The 17,793-nt window shown below is 43.7% G+C and overlaps 1 protein-coding gene across 1 annotated transcript; it reads right to left on the reverse strand.

Moving 5' to 3' along the window:
• Positions 1 to 5,872: 5,872 nt before the first annotated feature.
• On the reverse strand, positions 5,873 to 12,662 carry LOC311193959 (NELL2-interacting cell ontogeny regulator 1-like; the record flags this gene model as incomplete). The annotated part of the gene is made up of 3 exons (XM_084266951.1): positions 5,873 to 5,944; positions 10,778 to 10,866; positions 12,542 to 12,662. The coding sequence occupies 3 exons, from the start codon at positions 12,660 to 12,662 to the stop codon at positions 5,873 to 5,875; spliced, it is 282 nt and encodes a 93-aa protein (XP_084123077.1).
• Between the last annotated feature and the right edge of the window lie 5,131 nt (positions 12,663 to 17,793).

Raw genomic sequence — 17,793 nt, forward strand, 5'->3', positions numbered from 1 at the left:
TGATCAGAGACAGGAGCACCTCTGCTATGAAGACAGGCTGAGAGATTTGAGCTTGTTCAGTCTGGAGAAGGCTCCGGGGACACCTAATTACAGCATGGCATTACTTAAAGGGGTCCTACAGGAAAGTGGGAGAGGGACTGTTCACCAGGTAGTGCAGTGATGGGACAAGGGGTAATGGCTTCAAGCTGGAAGAGGTTCGGTTTAGATTAGACATTAGGCAGAAGTTGTTTACTATGAGGGTAGTGAGGCACTGGAACAGTCTGCCCAGAGAGGTTGTGGAAGCCCCATCCCTGGAAGTGTTTAAGGACAGATTTAATGAGACTTTGGGCAACCTGGTCTAGTGGATGGTGTCCCTCCCCATGCCAGGGGGGTTGGAATTAGATGATTCTTGAGGTCCCTTCCATTCCAAACCATTCTATGATTCTATAATCCAGCAACATGAAGGATAAACTTACAGCATAGGTGAAGTTTGTGTAGTGTTTGTGTCCTCTCAGTCTGAATCCCACCAGCGGTGAAGCTGAGCTATTTGCTTGCTGCTGCCAGTTTTATCTGCCTAGGAAGATATGAGCATGTCATTTTCCACCTGTTGGAGAATTGTGTGTAAAAATCCCTTCTGAATCCATGTGTTCTGAGAGCAGCTGATGTTCAGGAAGAACCTGTTGGTTGGTTTTTTCAAGTGCTGTGATTTGGGCACATTATTCTGAGGCTACCAAAACCACGGCAACAAAAGGCACAGGCAGTTCTCCTCTGTGGAGCCTGTATGTGCACAAAGAAAGGGGAGGTGGGGAGATCTCATGTTATTTTAGAAAACCTATTGACTTACAGGCCATGGTTCAACCAAACCAGACGTTAAACGTGCAATATACCAGCTGTCAAAAGGCATTTGAATGCTGTTCAGTTCCCACCTCAATGCAAGACTGAACTGTGCATTAGTTGTTTCGGTGCCGCTGGCTGAAACCAGACACTTTTCACAAGCTGGATGTTTTATTGCTGTTTAGATGCAGTCCAGGACAAATGTAAGAGCTGCTTAGGCAAGAAAACATGTGTATCAAATTTACTGCATGGATGAGGTTCTGCCCTTTAACCAGGGAAAAGAAATAACCCACAATGCCCAGAGCTTTGAAAGTCTATGTACAGCACTAAAGATGACCTCTGATCAAAGCTGTGAGTGTATGCACTCACAAGTGCTGGTAACTTTGATTTTGGTACTAGAGTTTGTCTCTCCCCATCCCCTATATTAAAGCAAAAAAGTTTCAGACTAAAACCATGATCATCTTTTCAGGTTGTGGCCAAGAGGTGAATACATGTAACCTCAATAAACCTGGTAAAACTGGGAACATCAAAGTTGGCTTGGATTATGCAAAGGGCAGAGCTGTTTCACCAGGCTCAGTGCAGAAGCAACAGAAAATGACACATCTTGTCAAAATTGTCTGCCTAAATGAACATAAGTTAGTAATTTTTGACATTAAGATGTACTTTATGTTACTGGATCTTGCCATTAATTTGGACTAGACACAATCCTGTTACAGAGAAAAGCCCCTTATATAAATATCTTTATGCCCATCAAGATACCATGCAATAAACACTTCTCTGTATGTAAACAGAAGGTGTGCTTTGTCCCTACTTCCTCTAACAATTAACACAAGACCCTAACTGCTGAAACACGGGAATTGATACTCCACAGAGCAAACAAATATGCTGGTTTTAAACCTTCCCACTGGTGTGATTTCTTTATTTCTCTGTCTGCAGTACCCCCTGGCTTTTTCCATAGCCAGATATTTCATGGAGTTTAGGAATAAAATAACTATATATACCTCAGGACTGAGGCTGCCATTCAGTTTGCCTGAGCATGAACATTAAGTTACTATAATGTAGCTATAAATGTATATACAGAATACTCAGCTGCCCCCACCCAAAAGAACACTGGCCTCCCTTGAAACCTGCATCCTGCTTACCCTGTGGAACAGTCTAACTTGCATCACTAGTCAGTGGTCTTCCCAGTTGATGTGGACTCTCAAAGAAGAGTGAAGCTATATAAAGACCAATGAGAGCTGCCAGTCCTGTTCCATTTTAAGACTCTATTGACAAAGAGAAGAGGCCATAGTTTTGTCACTTAAATGACCAGAAAACTACAGTATCAGTTACTTTGATTTAAACAGCAAAAAGCACTGAAGGCTGAAGAAGACAGGCCAGTATGTTAGTAGGTTTTCAGCAAGTGCATGGTTCAGAGCAGAAAGCAGGTGATGACAGCCTTGACTATCAGGAAAGAAACATGTAGGCTGACCAGTGTAACAAAAAGAATATATGCAAATATCTGCATTTCCTTTCTCATGGCATCCATGCCTGGAATGTTTTTTCTTCTAGTTTAAGCCACTATTTAAACTCCAAGAGCTCAGAGGCCTTGAAAATACCATCTCTTCCATCCCCCATCCCTACAAAGTTACAGTCAGAACAGCAAGTTGGAGTTAGAAGGTTAAGGAATATCTACATGGAGATTAAACTGCAAACCTATGCATAAAACCCAAATACTAAGCTTGAAACTAGAGCAACAGGCCAGCATATTTTACATTGTGATTTTTATTTCATAAATCTACAACACTTGAAGGTGTCATGGTTACCTTCTGTACTATTGACATGACAACTTCTTTGCCCCAGACAGCTCTCTGTGCAGTCACAAAGCCACAGACAACCACATAATGTAGCACAGGAATAAAACAAGACAAGATGTACAGTGAGAAGGATCCATGCGTGTTGTGATGGACCTATTAAATGAATCACAGAATATCCCAATTTGGAAGGGACCCATAAGGATCACCAGGTCCAACTCCAGGCTCCACACAGGGCCAGCCAAGTCAGAGCATGTGACTGAGGGCATCATCCAGGTGCTTCCTGAACTCAGTCCAGCTCAGTGCTGTGACCCCTTCCCTGGGGAGCCCGTTCCAGTGCCCAACCACCCTCTCAGTAAAGAATCTCTTCCTAATATCCAGCCTAGACCTTCTCTGTCTCAGCTTCATGCCGTCCCCTGGGTTCTATCCCTGGTTGCTAAAGAGAGGAGATTGGCACCTGCCTCTTCACTCCCTCTCATAAGGAAGTCAGTCCAAAAAACCAGTTTGGATTTAAAAGGGACCCTTGGATGGTGAGGAAAAAAAATGCAGTTTTAGGTATAGCGGGGAAACCTCTGTACTGACTCTTTCCATTCTTCATGTTAAAAATGTATGCATAGATTAAGAGGGCTGAGAGGCAAAAATGGACAAAGCCATGGAAGATGTAGGACCATAAAGCTGTAAGAAATTTCCCAGCAGCATGACCAGCAACACACAATTACCTGCAGACACTTTTCACACACACAAGTGCTTGCAAGATTTCTTTATGGCATAGGAGAGACGATCTGCACATCCAATGGTCAGCACAAAGGGCAGCTAGGACGGTGTCTGGAGCAAAAAGCCAAGGCTGAAGCAGAAGAAAGGCTACAGGGCAAGGGGGGAAATCTAGACAGGACTGGGTTTGTCCACTAAGATCTGAGTAGTTATATATCCCCTTCCTGGCAGTAGGCAAATGTTTTGCAGTACCGTTTCTTTCCCCTCTAAGAGGATCCTTTACTCCTCCCTTTGGCATGGCCTCTGCAAAGTACTGTGCTGCAGAAGCCTACTGAATGGTGTCCCATCCTGGGGCAATGAGGAAATGCAGAACTTCAAGGCTTTCTAGCAGCTCTCTGGGGCACAGGGAGGTTTCCTTTGTGAAGTTGAGAAGAGACTCATCTCTACACTTTAAAACAACAGCACCAGATCACACCACAGATCCCCCTGGGGACAGCACCTCATCCTTGGCACTGACCAATAAGAGAAGTGGAAGGAAAATATAAACCCAAGTCAAGTACAATGCCTTCCTACAATACTGTTAACCCCAGGCCAGAACCAGGACACTGCAACAACCTGACCTCCCAAATAATAGTAGGTGTTTTTATATTTAACAGTTTGCAATAGGATTCTCAGGCATAAATCAGAACAGCTGCTTCTTAAACCCACGTACAGTTTCAGTATCATCAACATCCTGCAATGAGGACTTCCAGAACTGAATCTCCCAGTATGTCAAGAGCATTATCCTCCAATTTGCTCTGACCCTTCCTCCAGCTGGTTTTGATCAGTGCACCCCACTTCTTGTTTGAGAAATCCCTGGGCATAGAAGAGGGAACAGAGGTTGCATTGGAGAGGAGAGCCAAGGCAAGTCTGGAGCAAAGCAGAGGAACAAAGCCAATCTAGAACAAGATGGGGATGCTCCAAGTACAGTGAAAGCCAAGAAGTGTGAATGGGTTTAGTGAAAAACACACAGCACAGGTGGTCCCTGAGGGAATTTGGACAAATAACATCAGAATCCCCTCTTCAGGGAGCTTCTGACTGGCCTACATCCTGGTCCCACACAGAAGGGCATGCTGCACTTCTCAGTGTACAGGAATTTGTTTTCCAAGCCTTGCACAGGTTTGCTGAGCCACTGAGGCTGTCTATCACGTTCTCCTACTCCCCCCACTACTTGTGATCATACCTACAGCTGCACTGGCAGAGCAATAGTTGTATATCCTCTCTAATCCACTTCCTGAAAAGTCCCACAAGTTTAGTTAGAGAAGTGAGGACACAGGCACTTTCTTCCAAATTCAGCTGAAGAGTTTTTTGCCTTCAGATGTCCACTCCCCACACCAGGTTAGCCACCTAGTCCCACTGTTGGAGTGGTCTGAGACAGCTCTAAGTCATGTCAAACTAACTCAGAGCATCTAGTCAAACTGCTCAGCCTCATTCAGACTTGGACATAGTATCTTAGAATAAAGTGGTAGAGTTAAGGATAAAAATAACCTTGGCTTTCAGGTGTACAGGTCTGTACACTCATGCCTGAAAGAAAAAGAACAGCTTTCAAAAGCAACCACAACCACCAAAACATTCAAAGTTCAGTCTGTCATAGAATGAACCAAATATGAGTAACCTAAGCACTGCATTGCACCTGGAGTAAAATGAGGAGGACCCTCGTGAAGAAACCTCTTGGCACTGCACTCACCTTTCCCTCACTGTGATGTTGAACAGTTGCTGGTGGTAGCATTTGGTGCAGCTGGAACTGGCAAGGCTGCCTAGTCATACCCTTATTCTCCTTTTTCTACTCCATCCATGTCAGCTGCTAAGGTAAAGCTATTTAGAGACACAGCGGATTAAGAATGGAATGTCCAGGGAAGAATGGGAATAAAGTAAAGGTTTTAATTAAAGAAGACAACACTCTTATGCAGGATACCAGAAAACTCAACACTAAGATATAAACTGTTTTGGTCCAATTACAGCACACATATGGCTCCTCATGACACACACCTCGTTGCAGCTGACAGAACTACAGCATGTCTGAATGTGGTCACAGCGCAAACAACAAACAGAAAGGATTTCCATCATCTTTAATACACAGGCAAAGCCTACAGAGACCACAGTTTCCTGTCTCGATATAACTGGGTAAACTGCCACAGAGGTATGATCATATTAGAGAGAAAAACCAGCTGCAAGTGTCTGTAGAGCACTGCTGGCCATAGTTAACTTGTGAGTTACACTTGGTCAGCTCTGATTTAAAAACCAAAGCAGGTACATTTCCCCCCTCCCCCCCCCATTCTAATACCAAGTAACGGATTTACTGAACTGAGCCCTTAGTGGCAACCCAGTGGATGTGAAAAAAGGGTACTCTGAAAAAAACCCAACAGAATAGACAAATATGTAAGAGACAGCCTCCCAATTCCCTCAGTACATTGGGGCACACATGCTTGCAACATGAACTCCATAAAGCTGTATTTTATACAGCTGCATTTTAAAAACCGTTGAAGAGGTGATACTCCTTAACTGGGCTCCAGGATTCAGTTTAGCAGATTTGCAGTTACACAGTCACACAGATTTCTCTTTTCCACCTGAAGCAGCAGAGTTTCTGTCTATAAGAGGGGAAAACAAAAAAGCAATTGTCAAAAAACAAGTGTCAGCACTGTAAAACTAATTACATCCCAAAGAAAACTCCATTTTGCTTTTGTCCTAAGATTTGGAATTGATTGTGTGAGATGAGGCTTGACGTAAAAATCAGAGTTACTGCTTACTGCTCTGCAAACTAATTTAGTTTTGTGTGATTAATTGGCATATCAGCATGGCAATACTTCTGTGCCACAGAGAAATTCAGTCTGGTACACACTGGCGTTTTCCACATCAGAACATTCAGTACGTGACTGAGTGCTGTTATTTTTGTTTAAAGTTCTTAAAATCTTACTTCAGCTGCAGCTTAAGCTGGATCTTAAGCTCTCAAGTTCATGAGAGGCTTAAAAAAACCCAGCTCAAACCCGTCAGAAATTTCCTTTTTACTTAAAAACAGACTCAAAAATTAAGAGTATTACAGCCTGGACCCCTGCTTGGGAGTTACACAGAGAAGCAAACCATGATTTAACCATGGAATCATAGACTATCTCAAGTTGGCAGGGACCCATAAGGATCATTCAGTCCAGTTCCTGCTCCTCACAGAACTGCCTAAAACTAACCCATATGACTGAGAGCGTTGGCACTCCTTGAACTCCCACAGGCTTGGTCCTGTGACCACTGCCCTGGAGAGCCTGTTCTAGTCACCAGCCACCCTCTTAGTGAAGACATTTACTTGTGTTTGAACTTCTACTTCACCATTGCTAATATGCTGCTGGAGTCTAAAACAGATCACAGGTGCTGAGCTGGTATGCAGCCAGCACAGTTCAAATGTGGTTAGACTGATGGCTCCTTAAAGGAAAGGGGTCTCAAACTGGTGAAAGCTGAGGTCCCTCCATTGAAATGGGGTTCATCAGTATCAGGAGATCATTGCTGCCCACACAGATTTTCTGGAGCAATGAGGGCAGACTGGGAACTTCTCAGAGCAGGAACTAGATGTGATCAGAAACACCCTCTCAGCCTCATTGTGTGAGAAGGGTCTTAGGAGCAGGGAATGGGCCAGCAGGGTTTCATAAGGAAAATTTGGGAATCCTTGCTCTCTAACACACACACACTTTTCGTTTTTCCTAGCTTTTTGGAGCATTTGTGGCCTCAGTAGATGGACGATGAAGCATACAGCTGTTTGACATCAACATCCTATGTTTGTCTCAGTTTGTCTGTCATGAGCTGAAGCTGTATTTGAGAATCCCTCTGACCCCAGAGAGGATTTCCTCCTTGTTGTCACAGGACACACTAGCCATGGGAAGTGCACTCACCAAATGAATCCCCACTGGTGTAACCAGCTACACGAAACCAGGGCATTATGAGGACTACTAGCTCTAAACGTCAGTAAAATCCATCCTTAATCTGGCTGTCTTGTGATATTTGTATGAGATGGAATCACCAGGTGATTAAGGGCTGTATTTCAGAAGCTGTGCTATCCATTGACCTGCACCAGCCAGAGGCACTTTGTGCAGAGCTGGTCTGAAGCATCCTGCTTACTGCCTGCTGCCTTGGTACAGGACAAGTGATCTATCGCTCAGGCTTCTTCCCCAGATGACAGAGCACTAGACACAGCCCTGTGGTTCTATATTAAATCAGGTATCACTTTTGATTGGTACAGCTACCCTGCAGAACTGGAAAGATCTGATCAGACTTTGCTACTCACCTGAAAGGTGCTTAATCACCACTTGCTAACCATCTTGACATCATTGGCAATGGTTTGAGTAAGGGAGGTGGGCACCATGCCAACAGCTTTGGAACTAAGCCCCAAGGCTACTTACCATCTCATATATCTTTAATAACTTTTTCAAGCCTTTGTTTTTACTTTCATGGGCACATCTAACATAATGTGCTTTGAACACTGCAAATGACCCCTGACAGTTTAGGAAGAATAAAGAACAAAATGAATGGCACTAAACACAGCTTTGCTGACTGTTTTGTGAGCAGGATCATAAAAGCATTTGCACAGAGATTTGTTAGTGCTCCCTGGTGGGTTAAAGCACATTTTAAAAACAGAAACCAAAACAAAACCTGAAAAAAACCCCTCCACCAACAGGGTCCAGATTCTGAACCCACAAAAAGCTGGTAAGTTTCAGCTAAAAATGTAGTTCCTCATATTAGATATTAAATGTGTAATGCAACTTCCACTGCTAACTCTGAAAAATGGGTTAGAATTTTGAAAATAAATGCCTATAGTGCAGGCTTACAGTGAATTGTGTAGCCCATGGACTGGATTTGTTTTACAGGATTTGTTTTATGGCCTGCTCCCTGCTGGCCTCTGTCTTGAGCAGCTTTCAGATGCAGTAGGGAGCTGGCTGTGAACTGGCTGAATGGTTCTGATGGTAGCAGCTCCTTCCTAGCCGTACAAGAACCCTCTCCATAGTTCATGATCAGAGCTGCACCTGCCACATCCTGCCCTTTGGCTGAGCAGTGAATCACTGATATCCCCAGAAAAGATTGCCCAAAGCTGGTTACTGCTTAACCCAGCCTCCAGTCTGCTCCAAGGGGCCAGTAGCAGTGAGAGGGTGGAAAACAGTATGCAGGAGTAAAACAGATCTGGTCAGAGGTGGGCTGTGACCCTTCCCTTACCACCTGAGCAAAATGGAGCCAGGCTGTCTATCAGTAACCGATCATCACATCAGCATAGGTTACAAGCATGTCTAGTCTTGTAAAAGGAAGAGATGCAGCCCCTGGCCCCCATGGAAGGTTACGTGATCTATGCTAGAGTCAGTTTGCTTTGCAAGACACCATGCAGGTCAACACTGGGCCAAATTAAGTGTGAAAACTCGAGTTATGCAATAAAATTATATAGTTTCCCTTGTACAGAATTGCATGGTGAGATTTACTGGAGGAGTTAAATAGGAATTTCCTCTCTAAGCTTTTGGGAATCCCTCCCCCTCCAACACAGTTAGGAGCTGCTTAGTCATCATCTAAAAGTCTTGCCTGCAAACAAAGAGAGTTTTTCAAGGAAATTAGTGTCTCCAGTGGGAATATTAGCAAAGGGAACTGTATTTTCAGGGACAGAAGCATTTTGCCAGCTAAGCAACAAAACAGACTACAAAAGTCAAATGTAAAATACATACATGGCTGAAAGCAATTGTCTCAAAGCTCCCCGTTTGCATTTAATTGGGACACAGCTGAATAATCAAACTAAGAAATGAAACACTGCAGAAGGCAGTTTGAAGAAGTCCTCAACTATTAAATATTTCCGTGTCTTTCAAAGGTGTATAAGTAGAATCCCTAGCTTAATGACTAGAATAGGCCTGCCCTTGTCCAGAGGCACTGAAGGATCTCAGTATGGATTCAATTATTTAGATTTAACATGATAAGGAAGTGATAGGCTTGTTTTGGTGAGACCATATCATGCAGCCACATCTTCAGGCTTGCTGTCAAAACTATACCTGTGAAAGTCAATAACAGGACATTCCTCAGCCAAATATTTTCATATCCTCATTTCCTCTCCTTGCCTGTCTTTTTATTTTTTAGAAAGTATTTAAATACTGTTGCTATCTTTGTGCCTTTTACTGCTACTCCTGCTTTGGCTACCTGCATTTTATAAAGTTTGTCTCTCGGTCTGCAAGCTGTGTCAGAGACATCACTGCAACAGCCAGTCAAACAGAGCAGATTCTAGTAGTTGAGATATTTTCAAATCAAGATTTAGGAATTCTGGTGAAAAGTTCAAAGGTTTGTAAAAGGATGCAAAGGTGTGCCAGAAGAACTTTACAGCACAATCTGAGCATCTTGTTTTGGCTGTATACAGTGTTCAGCAGATGTATTCATTAACAAGATTTCTTGATGAAGAAGCCCAGACTACATTTGACCTGTAATTACTGAACAGATTTTCTTTAACTGTAAACGTGCTACATACCAATCTGGTTCTGCTGGAATACTTGTTTTGCTTTTTGTAGCATGTCACAGTTCAAAGCATCTTTATTTCTGCACCTGCATTTTCACCTAAATATCACTGACCCTGCTCAGAGTTACCTCACACCATTCTAAGATGCCAGTGCACAGGCTTTGAGCCACGAACAACCTCGACCATAAATTAGAAAAGCAAAAAATTGTGAGTGCTTTCTGTTGAGAAATGTGTGTAAGAGTGTACATACAGCATTTCAGCCAAAGGGTACACAGGAGGTGTGGGAAAAGCTGCCCTCCTGAGGCACTGCTCTGACAGCAGCTGGGACACGACTAGGCACAGACTGCAGGTTGCAGTAGCAAGAGACAGATTCACCTTCCCTCACAGAAGGAAGATACCAACCTTGGTAAATTCTCCTTGCTGACTGCAAGCCAAACAAGTTTCATTCCTTATGCTGTTCCACGTTGTGGCATTTTTCATCATTATAGAATGAGAGCAATGTACAGAGTATCTACCAGACAACGTTTCCTCCCTTAGACTCTCCCCACAGGTAAAAGCATGTGCAGGGGAGTATTTTATTTTAGTAGGCTTTCTGTTCCAGCTGGCTCTCTCCTTGTAATAACTATAAATGTCACCCTCACCTTACTCCCTCTAGCATCAAAACAAAGGTGTGCACTCAGCATTTGGAATGCAAATAGCAGTGCTAATGGCTGTAACTTGGCAAGAGAAGGATAAAGGGCTGACGACTGCCAGTTCAGTCTTACCTAAGCTTCCTAGCATCCCTGATACCCCAAGAGAAGAATTCCACAGATTATTGCAGAGAGGTGAAATGTGACTACCCAGCCTCACCTTAGAAGGCAGGACAGTGCAGCTGTCTTGTGCAAAATCCATTCACCTTGTCTACTTTTATGCCCAGCATTTTCTTCCATATTGAAAATGAAACACAACAGAAGGGATGTTTCCTTACCCGTGTGTCCAGATTATACGCCGTCTTCTTCAAATCCTGCAGAGCCCTCTGCATGAACTCAAACGCATGGCAATCCACACAGGGCCGGCCTAGGAGAGGGTTAGTGGAGAACTGTGACTACGTGGCATGAAGTTAAGCAGAAGGAATAAACAGGGATTTTGAGTAGGAGGAAGAGCTGCAGGGAACAGTCCACAGAATGAGTACTGATGTATGTACTCTTGAACAGTCCAGGTTATTGTAAATGGCCCATCATGAGAGTTCACCCAGTCTCTCAATGACAAAAGAATTACTTCAACAAATTTGTACCAAAATTTTTCTTCTTCCTTTACTGCAGCTCCCCTCCTCCTTCTCTTGTCACAGTTCACAGTGTGGAAACACTAACCCCGTAACTTGGGTCTTTCACATTGTCCCACCAACCCTGAGCATGTTTCTAACCTCATCTTCAGATTTTTGAGAAATTACCTCTGAAAGCACAAACCTGTTCACTGGAAAATCTTGTCTCCTGATCTCACAAACTTGAGCTCTAAATAGAAAGTTTATGGAATAAAATTGATTACATTATCACTTAGCTGCTAACTTTGAATATGACACAGTTTTGTCCAAACCTAGTGAAGCCAGCAGCAGGTAAGTCCAGAATTTATCAGCAATGTCCTGTCATTAGCAGGCATTGCTGATAAGTTCTGGACTAATCACTATGTTTCAAATAGTACTTCTCTATTTAGATATCCAGACACAAGGCTTGCTTTGCCTCGATCATCATGTACCACAAAGCTGTACCCTAACAGCAGTACTGAGCCAGAACAAATATAGATATGATGAAATGTCTTCAATATGCTCTTGTTTGCTTCTCAGTGCTTGTGCCTCCCTGACAACTTCATAGGAAACACTGTGCAAGTGAGAAATTCTAAGTGCAGGGTGAGTTTGCTCTCTGAGGGCTGGTAAGTAAGACAGGATGAAACCTAGAATGATGTTGGAAAATCCTGCAGTGTGTGTCAGCCAATTTGGCAAACACTTGATGTTTGACTGATTATTACATGCCTCTGATAAGCTGGAATATGGGCTTCCAGCTCATGGTCTGTGTGCTAACCACGCCTGCTGGAGAAAAGGAGCCTGCCAAATTCTTTCACCGGCTAAGAAGAAAACAAGAGATAAAAAATAAACATTGAGCAGCATCAAAGACCTCCTCTCTCATTGTTCTACCACCACCCAACCTTAGTAATACTATATTTGTACCAGACAAAAGGAGAGGCTAGGATTTTCCACATCAACCACTCAATGCAAGGACCTGTTATTATGTTTATGACGTAAGCTCAACACAGATCAGCAAAGGAGAATTAGGTGGCTGAAGGCTGTTGACATGGTGTGTTTTCTTGGTGTCTTCTTTGTACTGACTCTAGTACTGTAGATACTACCAGGAAGGAAAGATGTAATCAACAGCCAATGTCAGTTGAAAAAAGGAGGTCTCAGTAATGTCTCTGAAAAGCAAACAGGGTGATTCCTGGCACAGAGAGGGATAACAGAGTGAAATGGCTGCACAAAAGAAAAGGTGACAGATTTCACAGGCAGGAGACAAGTGTAGGACAATAGAGAGCCTCGGATGCAGGAGAAAAACAGCATTAGCATACTATGAAGTTGTGGTTTTAAAACAACATAAGCAAGACATTTCCAGAACAGTTTGATTTGGTCAAGCTTCAGTGATTTGAAGTCCTGCAACATTAAAACAACAGTACAGGCTGTAGGAGAGGACTCTAGGGTGGTACGTACTTTCAGCTGGTATGGCTGTGCCCGCTTCCTGATCAGATCTAACAGGCTCCAGGAGCAGCAGTGCCAGCACAAGAACTGTAACTGTAAGGACCACTTTTCTCAGAAGGCAAGGTGCCAGCATCTTGGGAACCAGCACTTCCCTATCAAGAGATAGAAACAAGTCAGTGAGGAACACTGCAAATACAAGGGTTTTGTTACAAAGACCTTAGTGCTCCTCACAGCTAAAGTACTGGCAGTCTTCCTCTGAAAGAGAAAAAAACAATTAAAACCCAGACCATCTAGAACTGTACTTTTCCAGCAGTGCCCATAAAATCCAACTGGAAGAGAATGTCCCTAGACATGAGAGAGATGATCAGAAGTCCCTAGATAATTTGGTGTTTCACTTGCAAGTCAGTATGCCAGCCAATCTGCCTGCTCTGTGACTCCGGTCTGTTCTAACTACACAGTTCCAGACCAGCTTTGAGATCCAAGATCTGGCTAAAATACACCTGAATCTGGAAATGACCTTTTTACCCATTGAGTCGCTTTACTGATGGACCCTCTTTTCCCAGGAATTATACCTAAAGCTAACCATTATCTTTAACTATGTACCACACTGATCATAACAACTTACTCCTTTATGAAAGTGGCTGAAGGAAATTACTTAGTTCAACCACCACTAGTTCACAGGTAGAACTTCTAATGGTAAATGCATCAAAACTCTTTGACCTTCTGTTTCCCCTCCATATGTGGGCTTCAGACCTTTATCTGCATCCATCTTTTTGTTCCTGAACACCACAGCCAGGCACACCATGCCCTGTAGATGGGTACAGTTGGGCCCAACAACACCTCCTCTTCACACAAAGCTAAAATTTTTCATTAAGTACACAAGTTTCAAATGAAGCATTTTTCTTGTTCCAACAGGTAAACTGTTCAGATCAAGAGGGAACACAGGCAACTTGGACTGGCCAAAGCTGCAACTGTCCATTAGAGGTTTCAAACCAAGCCTCAAGGATAGAGCAGCCCCTTAATTCAGCCAAGTTTACCTTCCCTTCCTGTGTGTTCAAATGGAAGAAAGAAAGAAAGAATCAAAGAAGGTGAAGTTGTAGCAACACAATAAATCCACATGAAAATTCCATTTTGCTAAACCAGGAAAGCAGACAACACTCTGTGTCTCCCTGGTTTTTAAGTTGGTACATACAAAGCAAAAGATGATGTGGAAGAACATCAATTCTGCATGTGCTGAACACAAGAGCACAGCTTGTATTTCACATTTGGAAAGGCAATAGAGGGAGGCAGGAGTGGAAAGGATTGTCCCCATCTTGCCATGAACACGGAACAGAACAAGCTTGCTCTTTGATACACGCAATCCACCGTTTCAGACACAGCTAATCTGAAGCTGTGAATTCTGCACATGCAAACCAGCATTTCACCCAGGAAAGGAGCAGCTTTATACACATTCCCTGCCTGTGCACCTCAGCCTAAACATATGAGATGGTTCAGAGGCAAGAGACACACAGGTATATGTAGAGTCACAACTATATTTTGGCCCATACCGAAAATATATATCTGGTAATGTAATTTCTATAACCCCAGGACTGGGTTTCTTATCCCTCCCACTGTTCAGGAGGGATCTGATGTAATCCTTCTTATTTCTACAATCCTTAAAATAAAGGAGTTAAAATCATAACAAGCAGTTTGTTTTTTTCTGTTTAAATTAATGGGTGATCTGCAATCAAAGCAAGTACAAAGATACCAGGCTTTGCAACAGGATACAATAGAGTGTCTCCAAGTAACAGTAAATGAGGATAATACCAGCCTCCTTTGGAAATGCCCAATGCAGAAGCCTCCTGGTCAGGAGGAGCAGAGGTTATTCTCACAGTTGACTACAAGTGCTAGAAAGGTTCAACAAAACAAAGCAGAAACGCCGTTAAAACTTTTCCAGGGTACCTTACACATGCTCCACCCCAGCACCAGCTCAGCTTCACCCGTGAGCCCTGCTGCAAAACCACTGCTCCCCGAGCGCAGCGACCACCTTAGGCCACATCCAGCTACTTAGCTGCTCCCTGGGAATTTGCCGTCTGTGAGGAATGATCACAAGATGCGAGGGTGGTGCCTCGCTGCAGTGCGACTGGGAATAGAGACCCCTCTGTGAAAGAGAAAAGTCACCCCCTCCAACAAAGGAAAGAAATATCAGTACCTGATCCCTCTCGTCTTTGTGATGGTCTCTTTGAAATGGCCGCTGCAAACTGCGAACAGAACAAGTGCAGCACTTCTGAGCATGTGCACTGCCTCTTTTTAACCTTCTCTGAAAGAGGTTATTACTATGGGGAGATTTCTGCCATGGCAACAATGCAGAGCACTGCAGCACACAGCACGGATTTAAAGAGGAACAGGCTGTGCCTCCCGGGTCTGGGGAAGGATGTTTCTGCTTTGACATGCAAGTTCCAGCAGTGACTCCCCTGCTCCCGTAAGGGTTTTAAAGCCAGGCCATTCCATTAATCTCTCTTGAAGTCTGCTGAATGGTTTTCCCAAAGTCTTCTCAGCCGGATGCAGTGCCTGATTCAAGCAACGTGCTTCCCTAAGCGCCTGAGAATAACCATGACAAACAACACCTGCTTTACCAGAAACCAGGAAAAACCACAGGGTTGCACTCAGAAGCTGCAGGACACGTTGCAGGTGAGACTTTGGTGAAGGCCAGGAATTGTTTGGTACACTGTGTGCCTTCCAAATGGTTCTGAGTTCCTGGGCTCTAACAACAGCTCATGCCTCCTACCTTCCTGGACATTTCTGTGATTCCAGTCTCAGGGCTGCCAGGAACAGCAGCAGGAGTGCAGGCACTTAAACTCCGAGTAGGAACTTGAGTCTGAACTCAGAGTAAACTTCACCTTCCTTTTCCAGCCTGTGCCTCTGGTCCCCTTTCGATGCCAGTATTTCAGAGCAATGCTGAAGGTGCTTCTGCTGAATGCAATACCAGAACGGAGCACAGACAATAAAAGTGAACTTGTTAAAGCAAAGTTCAGGGGTTCCCCCCTTCCAAAAAGCATTTCCCATCACAAATGAGAGAACAACGGCAGCTGAGGGCAGGCACAGCACTGAGAAGTATGCACAGAACTTCAAAGGGGTGGTGTTTGCTTTAGCTGGTGCAACAGGGACTCACTCAATCATAAATGCTTTCATGGTGAAACTTGGGGCACTCGGTGTCCAGGAAGGTCAGGCACACGACCTCTCTCTTTTTAATGAGCAGAAACTCCTTCTCAGAGTTATGGCTTAAATTGCTGGCTACCACTTTTCTTTTCAACATGCTGTAAAAACCTGTCTCTCCTGCACAGCTCTGTACAGGTGAAGGGCTTGCTTCCATTAATTCACCATCGTTACCTAGATGCTAAAACTGCAGGTTCTTCTGTGTGTGATTATGCTGCTATATGAAGTTACAGCATCCACAAGCAGAGTCAAGAGTGAATTCTAGTACTGCCATCCTTATGCATCACAAAAACAGAAAGAAGGGTAAAGTCATTTTTAGAGACCATTCTTTTGGGCAAACAAGATTTAGCAGTTTTCTTGAAGAGACCATCAGACAGGATTTGGTCTGATTAAGTATCTGCCTATACACAAATTACAAATGCAGCACTTTATTAATCATTCTCAGTCATCTAATTTCACACCCCAGACTCTCCTGCTAGTAAATAACATGCACGTGCACACAGACAGACACACACATATCTATTTGCCTGTTCTTAACCTGTGCTCTTAATCCTTCCCAGTAAATCTTTCTCTGTTCTCCCGAATCCTTTCCAAGCAGTGGGCTTCTGACTCCATTAAATAAAGTTTTGAAAATCTGTTTCTGCCATTCTCAGCTGCCAAATTCCTTTTGCTGTCTCACACCAGCTACCATGGCCTCTCTTCTTTAGCTTGTCCTAAACCTACTTGTCCCGCAAGGAACAACTTACTTTTTAGTGTTTTAACCACGTTTCCTCTTTATTCACTCTCCCCACCCTGTACCACATTAAGCACCAGCTTTTCCCTTCACTGAAGCTGATGTTTTCTCAGTTGGAAAATACCAGTTCACCAAGGAGGAGGTTTTCTGCAGAGCAGGTAGAGACCCCATTTTAGAATTTTTTTTATTTGAAAAATGTTTTGGAAAAAAAATATTTTGACAGTTTTCCAATTGATAATTTCTGCTTTTCCACATAAAAAAATATTTCCTTTTTAAATCTAAGTTTAACAGAGTAGAAATGCATTTCATGCCCAGTTGATGGAACTGCAGAGCCGGAGCGTTACTGGGACACATTCCCACCAGAACAATACAACCCCAGTAAAATCTTTCGTTGTCTTATTTCCCTTATGCTTTGTGCATGGGTGGTACAGATGCTTGCCCAAGGGCTCCCCAAAACAGACCAGAACTGGGACTATACAGCACCTACACAACAACCCTCGATGGCAATGTCACCAGTGTACCCAAAGGTGCTGTTGTGGTCACACAGCCCCACAGGCTGAGCATGAAAAGTGACATTTATTGAAAGCTGGAACATCCTGACTCGCCAGCTGCCCTGGGGGGATCATTCATGAGCTAAGCTGAGAGAATTTATAGTTTCTTTTTATAATGAAGTTGAATACAATGGATTTTTTTTCCAAGATCCTCACCAGCTAAAAAGCATCAAAGCAGTGTTTCTGAGATTTCAATTTTCCATCTCGATAGCACATGTTTCGATCCTATAAATATTTCTGTGGGATTGGGAGAAAAGCTCAAGCCTTTACCTCTAAGCCTCCTCGCTGCTTGGTCTCTCCTTGGCTCTTAAATCTAATAGTCTGTCACAGCAGAAAACTTCCTTCCCTCACTAAAGATAACAGATTCTGTCACTCCTCCTGCAGACGCTTTTATGCTTTCTCACAGCCTGCCCTCTAAATCACGGTGAAGATCTCCCCACAAGGTACCATCTTGTCTTCCATCAAATCCTCTTTTAAGCTTTACCTCTGCCACGAATCCTACAAAGCTGCTGCCTGGCAGAGCCTGGGGAGGAAGCTGGCTGTGACTGCTGAGGGTATGCAAATGCACTCCTTACACCAATATCGCTGCCTCGCACCTCTCGCTGGTTCCCCCCCTTGTCATCCCCTAATCCCGGCTGCGAATGCCGGAGGGCAGGGGCTGTGTTTGCACTTGGCGCAGCCCCGCCAGGCTGGAGTGTTGATTGAGGCCTTCAGGCTGATGTGATGAATAATAATGTCAAACGATCGCACTGTCCCAGCTCTGATATATGAGCTGTTCATAGTGC

The sequence above is a fragment of the Gallinula chloropus genome (genome assembly GCF_964237585.1).
Source record: "Gallinula chloropus genome assembly, chromosome: 7".
Classification (NCBI taxonomy): Eukaryota; Metazoa; Chordata; class Aves; order Gruiformes; family Rallidae; genus Gallinula; species Gallinula chloropus.